At 43.3% G+C, this 21,357-nt stretch overlaps 1 protein-coding gene across 1 annotated transcript; it reads left to right on the top strand.

Annotated features, from left to right (window-relative positions):
• The first annotated feature begins 895 nt into the window (after positions 1-895).
• Positions 896-20,715, top strand: LOC121072046 (protein mono-ADP-ribosyltransferase PARP14-like). Its single transcript, XM_040561159.1, is given in 20 exon segments — positions 896-1,143; positions 1,236-1,342; positions 1,433-1,481; positions 1,965-2,039; positions 2,785-2,979; positions 3,915-4,202; positions 5,736-5,972; positions 6,857-8,373; positions 8,375-9,112; positions 10,590-10,826; positions 11,099-11,320; positions 12,338-12,416; positions 13,328-13,477; positions 13,993-14,055; positions 14,972-15,139; positions 16,058-16,264; positions 16,364-16,957; positions 18,193-18,338; positions 19,590-19,764; positions 19,958-20,715. Coding segments are annotated over 20 exon segments (5,724 nt in total). The 5' UTR covers positions 896-956; the 3' UTR covers positions 20,248-20,715.
• Positions 20,716-21,357: the final 642 nt, after the last annotated feature.

Raw genomic sequence — 21,357 nt, 5'->3', positions numbered from 1 at the left:
TGGGCACAACAGTAAAATACACAGCAAGGAGCTTGCGGTTAAAAACTGTAAGCTCTGTGACTGGGTGCTGCAGCTTGAGTACTGTGTTTAGCTTTGGGCCCCTCACTACAAGGACATCGAGGCCCTGGAGTGTGTCCAGAGAAGGGCAACGAAGCTGGTGAAGGACGTGGAACACAAGTCCTGTGAGGAGCGGCTGAGGGAGCTGGGGGTGTTTGGTCTGGAGAAGAGGAGGCTCAGGGGAGGCCTTATGGCTCTCTGCAACTGTCCGAAAGGAAGCTGTGGGGAGCTGGGGGTCGGCCTCTTCTCACAGGTAACCAGTGATAGGACTAGAGGGAATGGCCTCAGGTTGCGCCAGGGGAAGTTCAGGATGGAAATTAGGAGACATTTCTTCTCAGAAAGAGCAGTCAGGCATTGGGACGGGTTGCCCAGGGAGCTGGTGGTGCCACTGTCCCTGGGGGCGTTTAAGGAAAGGTTGGACGTGGTGCTTAGGGTTTAGTGGGTGACATTGGTAGCAGGGTGGTGGTTGGACCAGATGGTCTTGGAGGTCTCTTCCAACCCTAATGATTCTGTGAATCTATGGGTGTCGTGTGTGGGTCAGGAGGAGGAGAGGCCGCTGCCGCCTGGCACGGGGTTAGCAGTCTGTCCGAGGCAGAGTTACGGAAGCAGGGGATTTTACTTCGCAGAAGGAGGAAAACCTACCGTACCCCATCCCCGTTACAAGCTCAGCCACCGAGCGGCGGCGGCGGCTCTGGGCTCCCCGCACCCCCTCCGTGCGGCGAGGAGGGGCCGGGAGCCGCCCTTCTCCTCAGGGCCGTCTCGTCCCGTCCCCTCGCCGGCGGCGGGGCGGAGCCGGGCCCGGCGGCGTTTCCTCGCCGGAGAAATGAAACCGAAAGCGGTGGGGCCGAGGGAGGCGACGGCGACGGGGCCGAGGGACGGGACGGGGCTGCGGGGCGGCCATGTCGGGGCCGCGGGCGGCCGCCTTCCCGCTGCTGGTGCGCGGCGACTGGGGCGCGGGCGAGCCGCCGGCCGCCCTGCGCAAGAAGCTGCTCCTCTACTTCCAGAGCCACAAGCGCTCGGGCGGCGGCGAGTGCGAGCTGCGGGATGGGCCCGGCCACCTCCTCGTCTGCTTCGCCCGCCCCGACGGTGAGGGGGGGTCCTGAGGGGCGGTGGGGATGCGATGGCGGCCGCCTCTCCTCCCCCCCTCCCCACCTCACCATCTCCTGTCGTGTTGGCAGTGAGGCAGCGGGTGCTCGACCGGCAGGGACATGAGCTGGACCTTGGGTCCCGGGGGAGGCTGTCGCTGCTCGTCACCGAGCCCCCGGCGGACGGCGGCTTGCCGCAGGTGAGGTGGGACCATGGGGGGGGGACACCCGGGGGGGCTGCAGCCGCTGCCTCCCCCGCCCCCCCCCCCAACCTCTCGTTCCGCCTTCAGGAGCCGGGCCCGGCCAAGGAGCCAGGGAGAGCTGCGGGACGCCGCGGGGGTAAGCGCCCACCGTGCTTTGTGCCCCCCCCCCCCCCGACCCGGTTCGTGTTTGGAAGGGAGTTGCAGTCACAAAGCGCTGCCCCGAACCTTTAGCTCCTCGCCAGGCGTAGGTGGAAGGGACTGGCGCTCCCTGCGTGCTTGGTTGCGGTTCTGGCCGAGATCAACTCCTCCAGGCTGGAGCTTACCCGGCAGCACGCCCACCTCCGCACGGGAAACGCTCCTTCGTGGAGTAATGCGCGGGGCGGGGGTGAGGGTCTGATGTCTGTTCCCATTTATATCTTCTCGTTTGGCTGCGTCCCTTGGTGTTTTAAAGCAAACAGCAGGTAGGGAGCTCACCGGGAGTCAGAAAAACCCGACCTAAGCACCTGGTTTTCCAAGGCGCTTCCCTCCGGAGGAGGGTCGTCTTGCAGGTCCCACGTTCAGCAGCACCGTAGCTGTGGCTGCGTGCGCAGAGGCTGAGAGTGGTGTCATTTATCTCTAGTTAATGAACCCTGCACGTCTCTTCCCACCTGCAAGAATGAGGATGCTTCTGTGTGCCTTCAGCAGGAGAAAACAGGTAAGGATGCCACTTATCAAAAGACCAGCGTGTTCTTGCCTCGAGGGTTTTCATTGACCTGTATGCTGCAGCAGTGCCCCGGTCACCTGGATGGCTGCTGGTGTTTGTCTAATCTAGTGCAGAAATCATTGTCTTAGGCTAAAAGATAAAGATACATAGATGTTCTTCTCCCAAGATGATGACTTCCTAAAGGGACTCACACAAAGGAAAAAATATATATATTTGAGTCTCTTTAAGAAACTCTCCTACTTCACTGACTATCTCAGAAAGTTCAGCTCCTCAGGAAGCGCGCAGTGGATGCTGACCCTTTCAGGGTAAGGACGTCGCTGCCCAGACCTTTCCAGCCGCCACCATCCCCACCCGTGAGGCAGCATAAGGCCTCTCATCCCACCTAGGCGACCGGTGGCAGAACGTCATCGGCTGTGTACCCTGTGGCAGCCTGCAGGTATAGAGCCATGGTGACCCGCAGCCATGGTGGGAACTGCCGATGGGGAGAAAGCATGGGCAGAAGAGTGATGGTTCTCCTCGCTGTGGATTTTGAAGAAGCTGTCATAGCCGTTATTTTGCTGTCCCTACCAGGGACAAATGGAAGCCTTTTCTCCTCATATGTTGGTAGGAAAACTCACAGTAGTGATACGCTGGTTTTGTTTGGGCTTCAAAGGATGTTGTGTAACAAAACTGAATGACTGGTTATTTGTTCTCTTAATTTTTGCCTAAGGCATCAGGGTGTGATCTTTCATTTTAGAAACATGTGCGAATCTGCAAGCAGAAACGGACTCTAGGAATTCTGTCATAGTAGTAACCACTGCCCCTGGGGAAGAAATAGAAGACGAAGTTGTGGAAATGTACTTTGAAAATAAAAAGAAGTCTGGTGGGGGGCCCATCAAGTCCTGGGTCAGAAAGGATCAGCTAATGATCATCACCTTTCATGATAAGGAAGGTATGATTGTATCTTATGGCTGTTATATTAATAATGCTCCCTTTTAAAAACAGACCTTTGCTGGTGATGGATTTCTTTGTGGGCATTGCTATGATAGAAATGTCGTATTATTCTGGAGAGTGACAGGATGTAAAAGCAGTAGTTGTACCTGTCTGTCCAATTTAGATGCGGGTTTCTGACAGTGTTTGTAATAACCTGCAAGGAAAGAAGTGGTTCTCTAGACCTGTCCCAAGTGCTAGATCAAGGCTTACAGAGAACAATACAGGAAAGCTCATGTCAGGAGCACTGCAGAACAAGTCAGCTTTAGTTCTTGCTCAGGAGACAGGATAAAGCATAGTGCATAAGTTAATTGCAGATCATATGAAAGAAAAGAAAAAGTATTTACTTATTAATTTCAGTTGCCAGGGTTTGGGAGATTGGGAAGAAAAGAGGCAGTAAATTCCAGGTATTTATAAGACAGAGGTGAATGCTTGCCTCTGTTTACAACAGAAAAAAAAAAAAAAGTTTAAAGTAGTCTCAATTTATCTGTAGTTTTCCTATGCTTTGCTCCAGGCTAAAGTAGTGTTGACTACTTGTTAGCAAGTGAAGGACATGTACAAAAAGACGAAACTGTTTCTGCAGAAGAAATAGTCATATCTGTTAAATGCACAGATAAGCAGGATGAAAACCCCTTTCTTTATTTGCTATTATATCTAAAACAGATACGTAGAAAACAGTTTTTTTTGCACTTGAGGACAGTAGTAGGAAGGAGGTAGCGCTCAAAAATAACTTCTCCCCTCCTTTTTTTGGCCTTGTTTCTGTTTCTTCTTTTCTTCGTATGAGGAAAATACGGCTGGCCAGACTTTAGAGTATAGCTTTACAATATTGATCGGCTCTTGGGAGAAGGGAGGAAGATGAAAATCACACCTTTCTTGTTTGTTTCCATGTGGAACTAGATGCCCAAGAAGTCTTGCAAAGGGAACATCACTCAGTGAAGAAGATCAATCTGTTCGTGAAGCCTTGGCAAGTGGACACTACCCAGGAGCCGTTCCGAGTGGAAAACTCTGAAGCATCCCTGCATTCCCCCTTAGTTGTGCTTGAAAATGTGCAGGAGACAATAAAAAATTACGTGCTAATTATGCTGGTAGAGAACATCAGTGGCTTGTCAGAGGAAGACGGGGACTTCAGTGTGGAAATGATACCTGAAATACAGGCTGCTGTAGTTGCTTTTACTGAAAGTACAGGTAAGGAGAAGTCCAGGTTGCAGATTTCTCTCACGAGCTACTTTTCTGTTAGTGGGAGGGAGTGGGAAATGAAGAATATTTTGTCATTGGCTTAAGGAAAAATCTGATCCTGCATCATTTTAAATGAGTAGTGGCTCTAGGAATGTCAATGATACCTTTTATCTGTAAGGTATAAAGGCCAGTGTAAATGAGAAGAGTGAACAGAATGGGTAGGGCTAAAAATAAACTATATGAAAGCAACAAAAGTATATGGTGGGTCTTAAAATAGATCAATGGTAAAGGTTCTGCTTCCCAAAAGGTGCTACGTGTAATAAGTTTGCATGGGTTTAAGGGAAAATGGAAGAACTGCTTAGAACAGAGCCTTTTATGGTTATTAAATAGACTGCATCATGCTTGGGAAATCTTCTGTACTAAGAAATAGTTGGAGGTTGGTAGAGACTTAAGGAAGCAGCAGCATCTTACAGCTGTTGAGATACCTGCTGTGGCTGTTGTAGGAGACGGGATACTGGGCTGGATGGACTGGGTGATACTGTTAACAAATCCCATCCCAGGACAGGGGCAACAGTAAGTGGTGTAAGCCAGTGCCATAACTGATGATGTAGGGAAAACAAAGCTTCATTTCCAGGGGAACTGAATTAAACTGACAGCAGGAAACTGGCTGCAGCATTCTGTCAGTGCTGCTGTGCTTGAGCACACTTAGGGACAAGGTGATTTCACATGCGCTTGAGTTTGGCTGAGGAGGGAGAACGGGAAAGCAGAGAGAACTGTTTCTTCTGTGGAGGAAAAGCTGGAAGTCTCTTTAGAAGGTAGAATGTGATGAAAACAAGTTACATGCCAGTTTAAATCAACCTTGTGGGAACGGTTGTAATACTGATAATATATAAGAATGGAGTTGTTCAGAAATTTTAAAGTTGTGAAGGGATTAGTCGGTGGTATAACTAAACCAAATAAGCTTTTAAGCTTTGACAAGGCATGGAGTTTTCTACTGTAGAAGTTGGATAGAATTTGCCTCTCATTGTGGTCTGGTCCCAGATTTTTGGTGTAGCCTGGAGGAAATAAGTAGATCCTTAAAAAACAGGTCTGTCAGGCAAACGCGCACCTAAAAGTGACTTGTCTGTCTCTTACCATGGTGATAGCAGGGTGGGGAAGGGCCAAAATAATAGGACGTATTTATCATAAAACTGAAAGAATCTGAATTTAAACTCTCGACTTCTGTCTGATTAATTGTGTATAAATGAACCTGATCTTATTTTCTTTTGGGGTTAAAGAGACCAAGTGCTCCTCACTAGGAAAACTAGTGATGAATTCTGTCTGCAGTCATTGTACCCCAATAATTGCAGTCAGCCTTCTGGTGAGGAATAGGTGACAGAAGCTGAGTGTGTGGAAACAAGTTAGCTTTGTGGGCACCACCATTTTGACAGATGCTTCATAATTCAGTGCTGTGGTCAGTGCATACGGTGATAGTCTGCTCACGTCAGAGCAGAGAATGAGCTACTGGTTTGATCTTGTTTCTTTCCTCCCTTCTCGTTCTAGATACAGAGGAAATCGTTAAGAAGCTAAACCAAAGCCAAAGAGTAAAGAAACAAAATATTACTGCACGTTGCCTTGACTTAACAAAAAGTGTTAGGGCTGAAAATATACCACCTAACACACCCAGTGACTACATAACTGTCTACTTTGAAAGCAAAAAGAATGGAGGTGCACAAGTCGTGGATGTTCAGCAACTGCATGACGAAGGAGCAGCTATCATTACGTTCAGTGACCATAAAGGTAATGCAGAAATGCAAAAACCTTATTTCTTGCAGTCCTCTCCCTTAACAATCAAAATGCAGATTTTCTGAAGGAATAGCGACTTTGCCCTCATAAAATGGCAGATCTGCTGCTTTGTAAGCAGATCGCTGCCAACCAGAAGTGCAAACTAAAGTTTTGGACCAGCTGGGCATGATGTATAGAGCTCTTCTTCTTATGCAGTTTGTTTTTCACCCAGGTCTCTCCCCTTACAGAGTTCAGCTTACAGTTTAAATTCATTTGAGGAAAACACAGCCCACACAGTGCAGAGCCTTCATCACCAGTTGCCCAGTGGCAGTTTGTGCTGTCTGCCTCATCTGAGGACAATTTATTGGACTTTTTTTTGGCTAGACAACAAGTTATGTGGCTTGTCCAGCCAGTGCCAGAAACATGAGCTTCTGTGGAAGGTGGAGGAGAAGGGGGAAGGTGGAGGAGCTGCAGAGAAGAGGAGAGCTAAGGGAAGTGGAAGAAGATAGCTCCTCCATTTTCCCCCCCCAAAAAAAGTATCTGTGATTTGATACTACTGAGTAATAGCCCAGACAACTACTGAGTTGGCCACTTTGAGTAGAGCATAACAGATGGGGACAAAAACAGCCCTGTGCTCTACTTACTTCCTCCTGGAGGTGGACATTGTTGGTTCTTAACTGGCTCTTCCTAGTTTAGTTTTTGTCATTTAAAACTGGTAACTCTTCAATAATTTGGAATTATTTTTATCTGGGAAGGTAGGAAAACTCGTGTAAGACTCTTCTTACATATAAACATTAATATGTAGTAAACTTTTTGTTAACTGTTGCTTCATTATTTTTCAAAGTTCCGTGGTTTTAGGTGCTAACGTTAATTTTTTTTGTCTGTTTTGTTTGTTTTAGATGTAAACAATGTCTTGGCAAAGCAGCATTTACTCAACAAAACACCAATCTCTGTCTATCCTTACTACTTGTCACTGGGAACAGCTCTATACGGAAAGGAAGGGCCGCCAATAAAGATGCCAGATCCAGTTACAGTGCCACTGGATCCCTATATCTGTCAGTTCTTATGGAGAAAAAATGGCCTAACTGAGGCGATAAGTTCTGAACTGGCAAATTATAACTGTGAGATAACATGGCCTAAACCCAGTTGTGCAGAACCAGAAGTTATCTTGAAGTTATCTTCAGCTGCTTTGTCTGAGTCAAAGAGATCAGTGGCTCGATTGATCAGGACATGGAATGAAACAGTTTCCACAGCATTTTCACGTAGCATATCAAAGTATGTAGCAATTAAATATCAAGTAAGTGCAGAGGTGTGGGAAGCCATTAAAAACAGCTTTGTCCACGATGAACTTTTGTTAATCGCAGGTGTTTCCAAGGATTTCCTTGTCCTAGTAGGTGACAAAGATGTTCTAAAGGATGTTGAACAGGAACTGAAGTTGCTCATAGAAAAAGCCACCAGAGAAATTGAAAGACAAAAGCAAAGAACTGAAGAAATACTGTTGCTAAATCCAGGGGACTTTGCAATTTTACAGAGTACTGGTCTTGAAGAAAAAATTCACACGGAATTCCCAGCTCTGCATATAACTTACGATAGTACACAGAAGCTAATTAACCTGTATGGAGTGCCTGAGGAAGTTTATAAAGTCAAAGGGGAAATATTGGTTAACGTGCATAAAATGGCAAAGAAAACCATTAGTATCCATCCTTACATTTTCCAGTTTTTACAAAGTGTTGATAACGAAACCCTGTCACAGAGTCTGTTTATGTCAAAACAAATCAGTGCCTTTTATGAGCTTGACACAGATGCTGTCATCTTGAAAGGGAATGGTGCTGAAACTCTCCTAAAAGCAGAGGAAGAAATAAAGAAGGAACTGGACTATAAAAGCATTGCTTTGGAGGATGAGTCAGTCCTTGAGAAGAAGGAATGGAAAATGCTCACCCAGCAGAACTGCTCCAATGAAGCTGTAGTGGTCACTAAGATAGGGAGTGAGATCGTTGTTGCTGGTTGTTCTCAAGCAGTAGCAAAAGCCTTTGAGGAACTCTTTGGCTTCATAGATGAAAACACACAAATAGAAAAGGTCATCGGAGGAAAGCCCACTGTAGTCATAATGTACTTTGAGAAAGAGAAGACCTCAGTTTGGGATGACTTAAAGAATAAAGGTGTGAAAGTTGACTTTGGCGTGCTGGAGAAACGCAGAGTTATATCCTTGAGTGGGCCAAGAAGAGAAGTGCTGAAGGGAGCCACCCTAGTTGAGCAAATTCTGTCCAGCCTGCATTATAAGCGTGTGGTAATTAATGAGCCAGGAGCAAAGTCGTATTTCAAAGAAAGAGAACACTTTTTTGTTGCCTGTTTGAAGCAAGAGTTTAACTGTCTAATCAAGCTGGAAGAAGAGCCAGAAGAACATCAGGAAGAACAACAAAAAACACAGTGATGTAGGCAAGCCCCATATGCAGGTGACCGTGGGCGGAGTTTCAATAGCGGTTTATCAAGCTAACTTGTGCACTCATCATGTTGATGTTGTGGTGAACGCATCAAACGAAGACCTGAAACACATCGGAGGCCTTGCTGAGGCGCTGCTACAAGCAGGTGGTCCAGAGCTGCAAACGAGGTGTAATGAGCTGGTGAGGAATTATGGCCGAGTGCAGCCCGGGCGTGCAGTTATCACAGGTGCTGGGAAACTCCCCTGCAAAAACATCATTCATGCTGTTGGGCCCCGGTGGAGTAGGGATGAAGCAGGAAAGTGTGTGTATTTATTGAAAGAGGCAGTTAAAAAGAGCCTACGACTAGCTGAAACATACAATCATCGTTCTATAGCTTTCCCTTCTGTTAGTGGAGGGATCTTTGGCTTCCCGCTGCAGAAGTGTGCAGATACAATTGTGTCATCCATCAAGGAAACCTTGGAAGAGTTCAGGGGAGAAAGCAGCTTGAAGGAGATTCATCTTGTGGATATCACAGCGGATAAGGTTCAGGCTTTCACCGAGGCACTGAAAAAAGTGTTTTCGGATTATGAACCTTCTTCCAGATCAGCGCATCAGACCAAGACAGTTCGTCAGCCTACCAAAAGGAAAACTCAGACCGACATGAGCTTCGCATCGGTAACAACTGAGGAAGGTCTTAGCATCATGCTGAAAAAAGGAAGCATTGAAGATGCTACAGTAAGTATTTTAAGTGATAGGCTGTTTGTCCAGTTTGAAGTAAAGCATGTTTTAAAATATGGGAGGGAGGGGAGAACAAAACAAAAAAAAAAACCCTTAGTCCATCATCTGTAATTAGCAACATAACATGCTTGATGTGTTATTGGAATCATCTATCACTGCAGATATTAATCGCTGTTAAGATGACTGTCGTTTGTGATAGAGATGGCTGTGTAGCACTGTGTTCCCTCATCTGCTAACAGAGACACAGGGGATCCTGTGGTGTGGAGCAGTATAGTTTTGTAGAAACAACTGGGGTCAGCAGAAATGATTCTGGGCTACTCCTGACCCTACCTTGCTGTGTAGGAGCCACCTGCATGCAGCACTGACCTTCCTGGAAGTGCCGATTGCAGGAATGCAGTAAAGAGATGGTGCTTGCACAGAAACAAAACGGGGTGCTCAGCGCTGGTTAACAGGAATACCCTGACAAGTGGCTTGGCTGCTCTCGGATCCATCGTGTCCCCGAGGCAGCGCAGCCAGGCACATCTGATCCTGTGCCTGTACTGAGCCCTCTGCCCAGAGCCAGCCAGGCTTGCCCTGTGTCTGTAGGATATTGATCTGGGAAACTGCTGCCCACTATGGCGCTGGTGAAGGCTGGTGTGCTGTGTACGGCTGCTGTTGCTTTCCCCGTGGAGAGCTAACTTTGCTACTCATCCAGTTACTTCCAGCATTGAAGTGCTGTTAGGTGGCCTGGGAGCTACTCTACTGGCATCACCCATGCTGGAAGCAGCTTCTTGCAGAATCCTCTCTGCAGCGGCCAGCTGATCCTTTCAGGAGCGGATGCATCCCACAGCTTGTGCATACAGCTCCTCCAGTTGTCCAGAGCAGAATAAATATTTTAAAATACATATAGAGGTCTTTCCTGAAGACCTGAACACAGTGCTTGACACGATGCCTTTTCTATTTCTCTCCCTTCTAAATGAGTGCTTTTCTCACTTCTCTTTTTCCTTACGTTTCCTCCAGTCTTGTTCTTTCTCAGCTTCTCCTTCTTTGCACCGAACAGTCACGTCAGCTGTGCTCCAGGCTCAGCAGACACAGGGGTTGAGCTGGAGCTTTGTCCTGCATTACCTCTGTGATGCTGGGACGAGGGCAACTTGAATGTAGTCTTCCGGTCTGTGAGTCTCATAGAGACTAAGCTTGCATGAATGTTTTTCAAATGGAGGTAGAGTTCCGCATTCTTGGTCTACTGATTCTATTTTTTTCTTGTCAGGTTGAAACAAATTTCACTGTTAACTCATCTGTTATACGGTTTCAGGCACGCTCATGGTATTAGAACTGAGCACAACTTTTCTGTTTTATTCCAAAGCTTTGTTCATTCCAATTGCTGCCCCAAAACTTTTTCCTTGTAAATCAGCAGACAGGCTGTATTTAATTAATCAATGTAAAACTTTTTAACTTGATACTTAAGAGCTGGAGTTTTTGCTTGTGTGTCTTTCAGACAGACGCTGTTGTCGTCAGTGTTGCCAAAGATCTACAGCTTAATAATGGGCCACTTGGCAAAGCTTTGCTAAGCAAGGCAGGGTCAATGCTTCAGGACCACTTACGTGGAGAGGGCCTGCAAAAAACAGCTGATGAAGGATCTGTGTTCACAACAAAAGGTTGCAATCTAGATTGCAAATTTGTATTTCACGCTGTCGTACCTGGATGGTCACAGGGAACTGCATCTCCAAAGACGGTATAAGAGTTTTTATTTGCCTAAACTCTTAATTTGACTGGGCTTTGTAGCGGATTTAATGCAACCTCTCCTTTGAAATGGGGGAAGTGAGTGAGTTTGGATTATTCTTTTTTCTAGCTGTGTGGCTCATCCCTTGTTGTCTAATACATTCCTTTTGATGTATGTAATCGCTGTAGTTTAATACCAAGAGATAGCAAAAAGGGAAAGTGCTAAATTGCATATTCTGCAAAAAATGTCTTTCAGTAACTGAAAAAACTAATTGTGCTTTGCAGGTCTTGGGCAACATCATCACAGAATGCCTGCAGAACGCTGAGAAACAGTTTTTAACGTCAATTACTTTCCCAGCAATTGGGACAGGGAACTTGGGATTCCCAAGGTCTGTTGTTGCTAAATTGCTGTTTGACAAAGTGTTTGAATTCAGTAGTAAAAAGAAAGTAAATTCTCTTAAGGAGGTTCACTTTCTGTTGCATCCAAAAGACAAAGATAATATTCAGGTGAGTTACCATGTTTTTCTCTCTCTATTACATGCTGTTTTATTTGGGTCTGTCTGACGACACTTGGCTATCTGATGTTCTCCAAAGAATCTTCAGGCTGCTTGTTCTCATACTCAAAGAATAAAGAAGAGCACAGTTTGCTGACAGTCTCTCTACCCTATAGTGGAAGTTCTCTTCATGGTGCTTCTCCTGATAGTCACCTGCTTGTCTTGAACAGCCCTGCTTGTTTGCTGTCCTTTCTATACCTTGGCAGTAATACAGATAAAAGTGTAATTACTCTTTATCTTGTGAAGTCACATAGGGCTCGCCTACGTGCAAATTTGCTGCAGCTTCTGCATAGGTGTCTTCACTCTGGGGGGAAAAAGGGGTGATTTCCATGGGTTTAACTAATGTCTTTCAGGAAGAATAATTATGCTAGGACTGTGTGCAGGTAAACTTCTCCAGTAGAAAACATACCAGTGTTCTGCATCCCTCTTTCTTCAGTATCACATTAGTGTAGATTTTCGATGTCTGTGCTCAAGTTGCTCATTTAACACATCAGTCTTTCAAAAGAGAGCAGTCACATTGTGAAGTAATGTCCAAGTAAATGTTTCGGTATCTGATGAGTTCTGCCACTTAGTGCAGTATCTAACGCTTTTTCAAAGGCTGAACTTGAAGGCTACTGTGCCAAAGCCTGAGTTATTGTGCATAGAGAAGAATGGAATTAGCTGCAAGACCTGAGTTAGAGTGTAAATTAGTCCCTCGATGTAAGGATGCCATTTGTTGATGTATTGCTCTGGAATGGTAACTAGGGCTTTGACTTAGTTGTTTATCAATTCTGTCTGTTGCTTGCGTAGAATAACCTTGCTCTCTGAGAGCAACAGTGTGTCAAGACTTGCCGTCAGCATTGTGGCAGATGATATGAAGTAATTTGCATTGAGCTCTTTCTAAATGTCTTTTTAAATTTATTTTTCAAGCCCTTGTTTCTACTGTGTTACTTAAACTTCTACAGCAGTTGACTGTAATTTCCTTCCCTAGGAATTTTCAGACGAATTTCAGAACCGATATGGGAATAGTGTAGACAAGACTGTTCCAGATGAGACTAGTCAAGCCACAGGTAATGTTTTTCTTAAAGAAGTTGTGTCCATGGTGGCTTGTTTTATTTATTTATTTTGCTCTTAAATATTCCAGAGAATGTATTCATTATAGGTATTTAGATATTGGTGAGTATGTCATTCCCAAAAGCCAAGCAGCAGTCAAAGTGACTGCTGTAAAAGCTGCATATAGTGTTTTCAGGATGAGTGTCTGTGATAGCTGAAACAGTGTCAGAGATGCTAAGGAAAAACGTACTTGGGATTCATTATCTGGATAAAGTGCCCCTACAATAAGGATAGCAGAAGGCACAAGTGAGGCTTCTTCCTTTTGCTGCAGCAGTCTCCTCATGTCCTGGGAAGGCTGGTGAGTTCCTGTTGATGTGTCTTATAGGGGCCTCTTTGGAAACTCTCAAATCTTTTACGTTCAGATCAATAGCAAAACCAACCTGAAACTTCTTTCGTGCTATCCAGTCCAATCAGACTGCAGAGCATAGTAAAGGAGCATATGTTGGAAACTCAGTCAAGTTTTTACAAGTAATGCATAGGTAAAAAGTTCCTGTCATATAGTAGAGAACTTGCCTGAACACTCTGTGTGACAGAAGCAAAAGAGTGAGACTTGAAAAGTTTGTTGCTGAAATACTTCCATGTTTTGCAAAGGCTTATATAGTAAGATGCTGCAAAGAAGAGTCTCAGGTGTGCAATGAAATATGTTTTTTCTGCTCTCTCAGCATAGATAGCAATGATGGGAGTAGGTGAAGGCTGATCTAAGACTCCCATGAGAAGGAATGATTTTCAGTTAACAATGCAGGCAGTTGTCTTCACAGGCAGAGTCTGGAGCCAAATCGTGGTCTGTAAGGATTGTACCCTTGAACAAGTCCCCTGGCTTTTACCTCATCGCTCCCTTCTGCTCAGTGTCTGTATCTCTTTCCTGCAGCTTTCTTTGGTCCCGTTTCAACCCCAGCACAGGATGTGTATGAAATGACAATTGGCTCCATCGTGTTCCAGGTGGCTGCTGGTGATATTACCAAGGAAAAGGGAGACGTCATTGTAAACATAACAAACCAAAGTTTCAGCCTCAAAGCAGGTACTTTTGTTGGTATTACATGTGAAAACAGTACTTGTGGTTGGAAGGGCTGAATAAGGAGAGCAGGGAGCGTGGTTTCTTTTTCTTTTTACTTTTTTTTTGTCAACGTTTCAAAACTTCTTGTTTCACAGCCTGGTTTCAGTTTTGCTTCTTAGGGTACAAAGGTCCTATTAGGAAGTGTCTGAAACTTCGTTGTTCCGTGCTACAGGATAACATGCTAAAGACTTGCAGAAAATTGAAACTAATAACGTTAATATTTCAATAGAATCTTTTTATAGAACATCCTTTGGACTAAAGGAGAAGACTAACCTCACTGAGGTTTTGATCACAGTGAAGCTTTTTGGTACTCTAGACATTTTGAGTTGAAAAGCATAAGCCTAACTTTTAGACAACAATGCTTCTCAGTTATAACCTGTACTGTTATCAGAAATGAGAGAGTAAGTGGTGTCCAGTTCTGCCTTAGATAGGGCTTTAACAGGAGTAACAGAAGAATCATATGCCTCTTCTCATTTAAGGTGTCTCTAAAGCAATTCTGGAAGGTGCTGGGCAAGCAGTTGAAGATGAATGTGCTCAACTAGGTATGTTGCAATGTTTCTGACCTTTCTGAAGGGGTTCAAGCATGGCAGGGAGTTTGTTGGAAAGCGTATGTAAAGAACTAGATCTACTGTCACATCTTCTTATTCCAATAAAGCTTTGAGTGACATAGACAAATCAAGTCTACAGAGAGCAGAGCCACGAGCAGGGGATGATGCTGGCAGAATTGCTAATAGAGGAAGTCATACCTCATTGGGAGCAACTCTCTACCTGCAGCTTCTTTCCTCTTCCCTGAGTGAGAAAATATGTTTACTGTTGTCTTCACTAGCAACCCACTACCATATCCTCTGTGTGACCAAGAGGGAAAAATAGTGAATTTGGGTTCTTGCCTCAGAAGAGGCATTTATTTGTGGACCAAATTCAGCTAGTGAACAGCAAACCCAGTGAATGGGGAGTAAGGATGAAAAAGTATGTGGTTTGAAAGCCTGCAAAATAAGGGAAGTAGGAAAGAGTCTGGTGTGGAGGTCCACTCAGAAGACCAACCAAAGCAAAAATTACATGGAGGAGATGGGAGTTAAACCCCTGTTGTGCAGACCAAGAGGAAAATTCAGGCTAGGCAGCCTGAGGGTAGGTGGCACGCTTCTTTGTGTAAATACTGAGTATAGTACCTAGTCTGTGTGAAGTTCTTTGCATCTGCAGAGCAAGTTTGACAAATAAAGGCACACAAAACTTATTTGCCTAACAAGGCAAGTGTTTCTTAAATATAAAGTGAATCCTAGAAAGTAAAAATAAAGAGAGGGAGCTTGATCGCATGTGGAAGGATACTTGAAGCTTATCCTGGGGCTTTGTCATCGTTTATTTTCTTATCCTTTGTCATCGTTCATTTCCTCCTAATGAGGATTGGTACACATTTACATTGTAGATAATTGTTGATTGTTTACTTTCTCCTTCTTGTTTCAGCCTTGCAACCTAACAATGGTTATATAACCACCCAAGCAGGAAGCCTGCCATGCAAAAAAATAATTCATGTTGTTGGCCAAGATAACATCAAGATGCAAGTCTCCAAAGTGCTTCGGGAGTGTGAAATCCAGCAGTATGCCTCTGTCACCTTCCCAGCGATTGGAACAGGTTTGTGTCTCCCTTTTTGAACAGGTTCAGTGCGTGCGATTCTGTTGATCTCATGACTCAAGCGATGAGTTTGATTTGTCTGGAAGGGTTGTTGTTTGTTTTTAAAAACAAACAAACCAAAAAAAAATAGCCAAGAACAAGAGCATTCAGACGTTAAAACCGTCACTGGAATCTTAGGAAGTCTTAAAGCTTCACTCTGCAGTCTGCTCATACACGAAAAGTATGAGTGATCTAGAGCTGATGCTTCCTTAGCTGATCCCTTGCTAACAGGGGTTCAACGGTACGTCTATACTTTTATGGAGAACCATAAATATTTGTCACAGCAGCCTGATATGCGTGGGCAGCTCATCAGAGAATGCCCAGGGAACTAATTCTCCATTGGTGAAACCCATAGACGATAGAATTCCTTCTAGCTGATGCACACGTGGGGCTGATACAGATGGAATGTGAACCTATCAAAAGTGGCAGATTGTCCTTTTTTGTTTCATGTTGTTTTCAGTTAGTTCAGTAAAAATCCCCAGTTCTGCATCCTTTTACTGTAGGACCTCATGCATGAATGGACCTCTTGCATGAATAAAAATAGACCTGTTCTTGGAGCAAAGAGTTGCCTGCTGGCCTATTGAGTGTCAGCTCTCTGGCCTTTCAGGTAGCCAAGCCACAACATCTGCATCATAACCTTATCAGTTGCCATGTCAATAATAGTAAACTTCCATTTTTTCCCTTGCTGGAAAGATGGTCTTGAACTTCCTCTTCCTGATAGATTGAAACCTTTTTTAAATTGCCAGCCCAAAGTTACTTGTGAGTCATTTGTGATATAAGTGATTGTGGGTATGATCATAACTGTTCTTTTAAAGATCTTTTAGTCTGCTGTAAGTTATTAATTGTTTTTAAAGGCAAAATATTTATAACTTGTTCCAGGTCAGGCAGGCCGTTCTCCAGATGTAGCAGCTGATGAGATGATGAATGCAGTAATTGACTTTGCAAGGAGTAACACTGCTCCATCTGTGAAAACTATTAAAGTTGTCATCTTTCAGCCACATCTGCTGAGTGTGTTCCATACAAGCATGAAGAAAAGAGGAAGTCCTGGTAAAACTAAATCCAAATCGTTTTTTTCCAAGTTAGCATGTAAGTAGATGTCACTCTTAAATAGAGGTTATAGATCAATCTTTAATGTTAACCATTCTCAGCTGGTACTAATTACAGTATTTGTATATTTCAATGTAGCACTCCTGAACTCTGAGAAACAGTCCCCAAAGGGAAAACACAAAGCAGTTTTGGAAAAGAAAATTGATCAGGCTGTTGTTCAGATTTGTGGTGAAAACAAAAAACAAGTGGAAGAAACAGAAGCCTGGTTGAAAAGTGCAATTTTAAAGGAACAGTTTCACACAGAAATCAAGGATGACTCTATCTTGGATTTTGGTGAAGCAGAGCATGAGGAACTGTGTGACCTACAGAAAAGTCGAAATATTGCTCTTCACTTGACAAGCAACATTATTCAAATTTCAGGAGTTAGTAAAGACGTCTGGTTTGCTTATTCAAGTATTCAAGACATGATCCACAGGGTAAAAGCTGCTAAACAGGAAGAGATCAAAGCGGAACTTTTAAAAAACTTAATTGAGTGGAAATATTTAGAAAACGATTCCTATGTGCCATTTGACAGGCTGACAAATATGCACTTGGAAAATGCTTTTGAAGAAAAGAAGAAAGAGATTTCAGTCATGATTCAAAAGAAAAAATACACAGTGAACATAGCTGATAAATATGCTATAGATGACCAAGGACAACGTAAACCCATTATGCGTATTAATAAATCTGAAGGTAAGTAAAAGCATGTTGACAGGTTGATACTCAAACATGAAACCAGGTTGCGTCTAGCCTAGTAAGAGAAAGAAATAAGAATATGTAAAATACTGCTAGGAGCTTTGTGCGGGTCAGCTTCTGGAGAATGTAGATAGGAATTAGTGGGAAATGAAAATAAAAGAATCATGCAGTTATTTAAAACTGTTAGAAATACAGATAATGCCTTCAGAGTTTCTTAACAGGCTGACTAGCAATAATTAGATATGCTTGTAGCAGTTTTCATTCTAGATCTGAGCTAGTTCATTTCTGTTTTGAGATCTGTCCTCTCTATTTACTTTCAGACATTTACATTACAAGGAGCTCTCTCGTGCACACTCTGTCTCGTCCATACAGGACTTTTCCCAGTGGGTTACTTTTCCTCATCTTGCTGTCACGCAGTTTTCCAGCGGCATATTTTTAATTTTAACAGGAACAATTTATTTTCCATTCAACACTTGAAAATGAAAGTTGACAGGTTTAAGTAGCCATCCAATTCCCAGTGCCTTAATAATTCAGCCTGCACGTTCTTTCAAATATCTATTTATTTTTGTTTTATTACCAAAAAATGTCACTCTTGAAAGGATGAGGCCCTCTTCATTTGATGGAACCTAATGTGCTGGATGTTCTTAGTGTATGCATCAACGTTAGTGTTTGACAACAGAGCTCAGTACTAGGCCTCTCATGAAATGATAGAGGGGAAGAATTCTGCCTTACAGACAGTATTTTCTTAAAATCTCCCTTGTTCAGATGTTTTGCTCCTAGTTGAGAATTATCAGTACCTGTTTCCTTCCTAATGTGGGCAGAAAGCAATTAAAGAATGGATTGATTGATGTGATTGATTGATGTGTTGTGCCCATTCCCAAACCCTTTAAGTACTCAGTATTTTTGAATTTGACCCATGTCCTTGAAAACTTGTTTTGCATGGAAGGCTACTGGTAAAAGATGCTGCAAATGGTTCCTCTTCAGTTGTGAAGGAGAACAGGTTCGTCTAGGAGCTACCCATTCAGGCACATCAACTGCCAATGCAATGACAACCTGGGAACTGAAACGCCCTACTCCTTTGGTTGGTTGGTTTTAAAAGAAATACTCTTGGGTGGCAAAAGCCAACAGGCACTAGTGGTAAGCTAGGTGTACAAGTTTTCAGAGGGGGTTGTAGCAGAGCATATTTCTCGTTAAGTAGGGGATTTGGGTAATCGATTGTGTTTCTCCTGCAGATCAAGAAACCACAGTGCTCCCTGAAACGTGGGATGATATGCAAAACCAGCAACTCAAGGTCGTGGAACTAAAACCAGAAACAAAGGAATACAAAGAGGTGGCAGAAAGGTTTCTGAAGACCACTCGGTCTCTAAAAATTGAAAAGGTAAAAGCATGTCATCGTTTCTAAGCATAAATACTTTGATAACAACTCATGAATAGCGACTAGTAAACAGTGGAAAAATAAATTCTGTTAGGACTTGTGGGACAAGACTCTATGGGAAAAGAAACAGACACAGTTTTATCTGCTTTCCTAATTGACTTATGTTTTTAATTAATTGTCTGAAGAGGATGCACAAAACTTTAAGTACCTGCACAGGTATTTAATGTGATGTTTATGACCTTCAAATCTGTTGCAAAATATCTCCACTCTCAAGAAGAAGCTGTTTCTGACACCAAGACTTACGATGCTTGAAAACATGTCAAGTAGGGTGATTTTAATGGAAGTGCCTGTGTGTATGCTCTCTGTTCATGTAGCTAGTATGCATTTCACTCTTCTCCTTATTCAAGTGTCAGAACAGCAAGCAGAGGGGATTACTTACCCAGAAACAAGTGAAAAGCAATGTGCTAATGAAAGCTGTTATTGCTTAGGTCTACACAAATACTCTTCCTAAAACACTTCCTGTTTCAGCACTACTGACTGTTCGCTTCTGGTAGCATAGGAGCATGTGCCAGACTGTGTGCCAGTGTGTTAATCTTCAAGAGGGTACCCCTGATTTGAGCTGGCTTGATTGTATGAAGCCGGTTTTGATATTATGTCGGTATCCAGTAAATTTTTTGCAGTCAAACTATTAGCTTCAAGCATTAGCCACTCCTGAAGCGGCAAGGCTACATAATTCTGCATGTAAGTGTCACTTACATAGGCGTCAACTACTCAGCGGTCAAGTTGCACGAGAGATTATTCAGGACGTTTCTCCAAAGAGATTAGTGGCAGTAATACCGTCTGTTTTACCAATTTTAATCAGAATCAATTTGATGTTGCATCAAGTTAAGGTATTTGGAGCGAGTCTTAAGCAATTGCCTCTAAAGTTTCATTAGATCACTTTTGCTATAGTAGAGCAGAGCATTTTCTGCCTTAACCCACATGTGCTTGGCAGGTAGGTGTTTTGCAAGTTTCTGGGTCATACACAAAACTATCCCATGTTATTTCCCTGTTGCGTTTTGGGCTGGGTTCTGTTGTCTGTAGTGCTGAAATCTGGAGTGATGTGCCTAACTTATTTTATAATGTAGCCTACAGGTGTTGTAGCTAGGAGTAGAATCTTGGAACACTGAATCGTTGATACAATGATGCTTTTTATGAGGACAAGCTAAAAAAAAAAGTCTTATTTTTAAAACGTCTTATTTTCAAACTTCGCAGATTGAAAGGATACAGAACTCATTTTTGTGGAAGGCCTACCAAATAAAAAAGCGTCAAATGGCTGAGAAAAATGTCAATGGAGATAATGAGAAGATTTTGTTTCATGGGACAAGTAAGGAGTCATTAAGCTTAATTAACAACACTGGATTTAATCGGAGCTATGCTGGAATGCACGGTAATGTGAATTTCAAAACTGCTCATTTCCCTGAATAGGGCTAGGAATAACTCATGTCCTCTTTGTAGTCCTACCTTGTATGCAAAGTGTTTTGTTTTGTTAAATCTCCCTATTGGCATCATTAGAGCCTGTGAATCTCTTGGCGGATAAGTGATTGTTATTAATGAAATACATTTTTTTTTCCTGACTGTAGCTGCAAACTTTGGAAATGGAACTTACTTTGCTGTTAATGCCAGCTATTCTGCCCAGGACACCTATTCTAAACCAGACGTGGATGGAAAGAAGTACATGTATGTGGCTCGAGTACTTGTTGGAGAATATTCTCAAGGGACAAGAGGATCAATTACTCCAAGACCAAAAAGTGCTAGCAACTCCGTGGATCTGTTTGATAGTTCAACTGATAACGTAAACAATCCATCCATGTTTATCATTTTTAATGACATTCAGGCTTACCCAGAATACCTTATCACTTTCACTAGATGAGCAGTTTGATTGCAGCAAAGTTTGTATGTCTCTTCATTTTATGAATCTGTCCTGCACATTAAATACATATATATAGATCAGTGAAAACAAGTAGTTTTATCAAATTAATTTCTTAAAGCTTGTTTATATTTAAGCAACCTTTGGCAATTTTTGATAGCACTGCCATAGACTACTTTTTTTCCAGCAGTTGAACGTATCTAACAGGAGTTCAGTTTGACATGTAACCTAGCAGTAGTTTTCAGTAGAAATCCTACACGTGTCCACCCCCTTTATGCTATCTTGGCCTTTCCCTGCAGCATTCTGGCCATCCTAGTTGCAATAAAGAGTGGGTAGTGCTGTTGGGGAATTGAAAGAGACATTCTCTCAACCAGTGACTGCATGGTGTTGCATTTCTGATAGAGTATGAGAAGATATCATAAATTGTATTGCTGTCATTTACTGTGGATTTCAATAAAGGAACTAATTGTAGTTAATGGCTTGTGTTTGTCTAAACAATCTCTCAAGATATTTAGCATTGGTTTTCAAAAGTTCACTTACAGGCAGCTACTTGGGGATTGAATTCTCTAATAGGCTGGTGCTTGACTTTAATACGATAGCCCTCCCGGGCATGTCAGTAAGAGGTTCTGTAAACCTCACCCAACCCCTTCTGCAATTAGTTAATACCCAAATTAATTAGGTATAGCCTAAGAGAGCCATGAAAATAAGCATAAGGAAGGTGTTCCTGCTCTTGTACACTACCTGTAGTGCCCTTCCTGTGATCTTAAGGAGAAAAGAACAGGGCAAAGAAAGGCAAGGGGTGTGTGTGTTGGAAGAGGGGAGGGGAGGTTTGTTTGTGTGTTTGTTAGTTTGGTTTAAGGCCTTTTTGATAAGGCTTGAGGAAATAGGTTATTTCAAAGAGGTAATCATTAACCAAGTCAAAGTTCAGAGTTTCACTGGGGGCGGGGGGGAAGCAGAGCAATATAATCTCTGTAGCATATTGATAGAATAAAAAAACACTTCTGACAGCATCAGGTGGCGTGAGGTCTACTGAGAAAGCAGAGTGCTGCAGCACCTCCGCCTTTTTAACAGTTCTTGGCTCTGCTGAATTCATCAGGTAACCTGTACTGTTAC

The sequence above is a fragment of the Cygnus olor genome, chromosome 6 (assembly GCF_009769625.2).
Source record: "Cygnus olor isolate bCygOlo1 chromosome 6, bCygOlo1.pri.v2, whole genome shotgun sequence".
Classification (NCBI taxonomy): domain Eukaryota; kingdom Metazoa; phylum Chordata; class Aves; order Anseriformes; family Anatidae; genus Cygnus; species Cygnus olor.
This window is presented reverse-complemented; position numbering and strand designations above follow the sequence as displayed.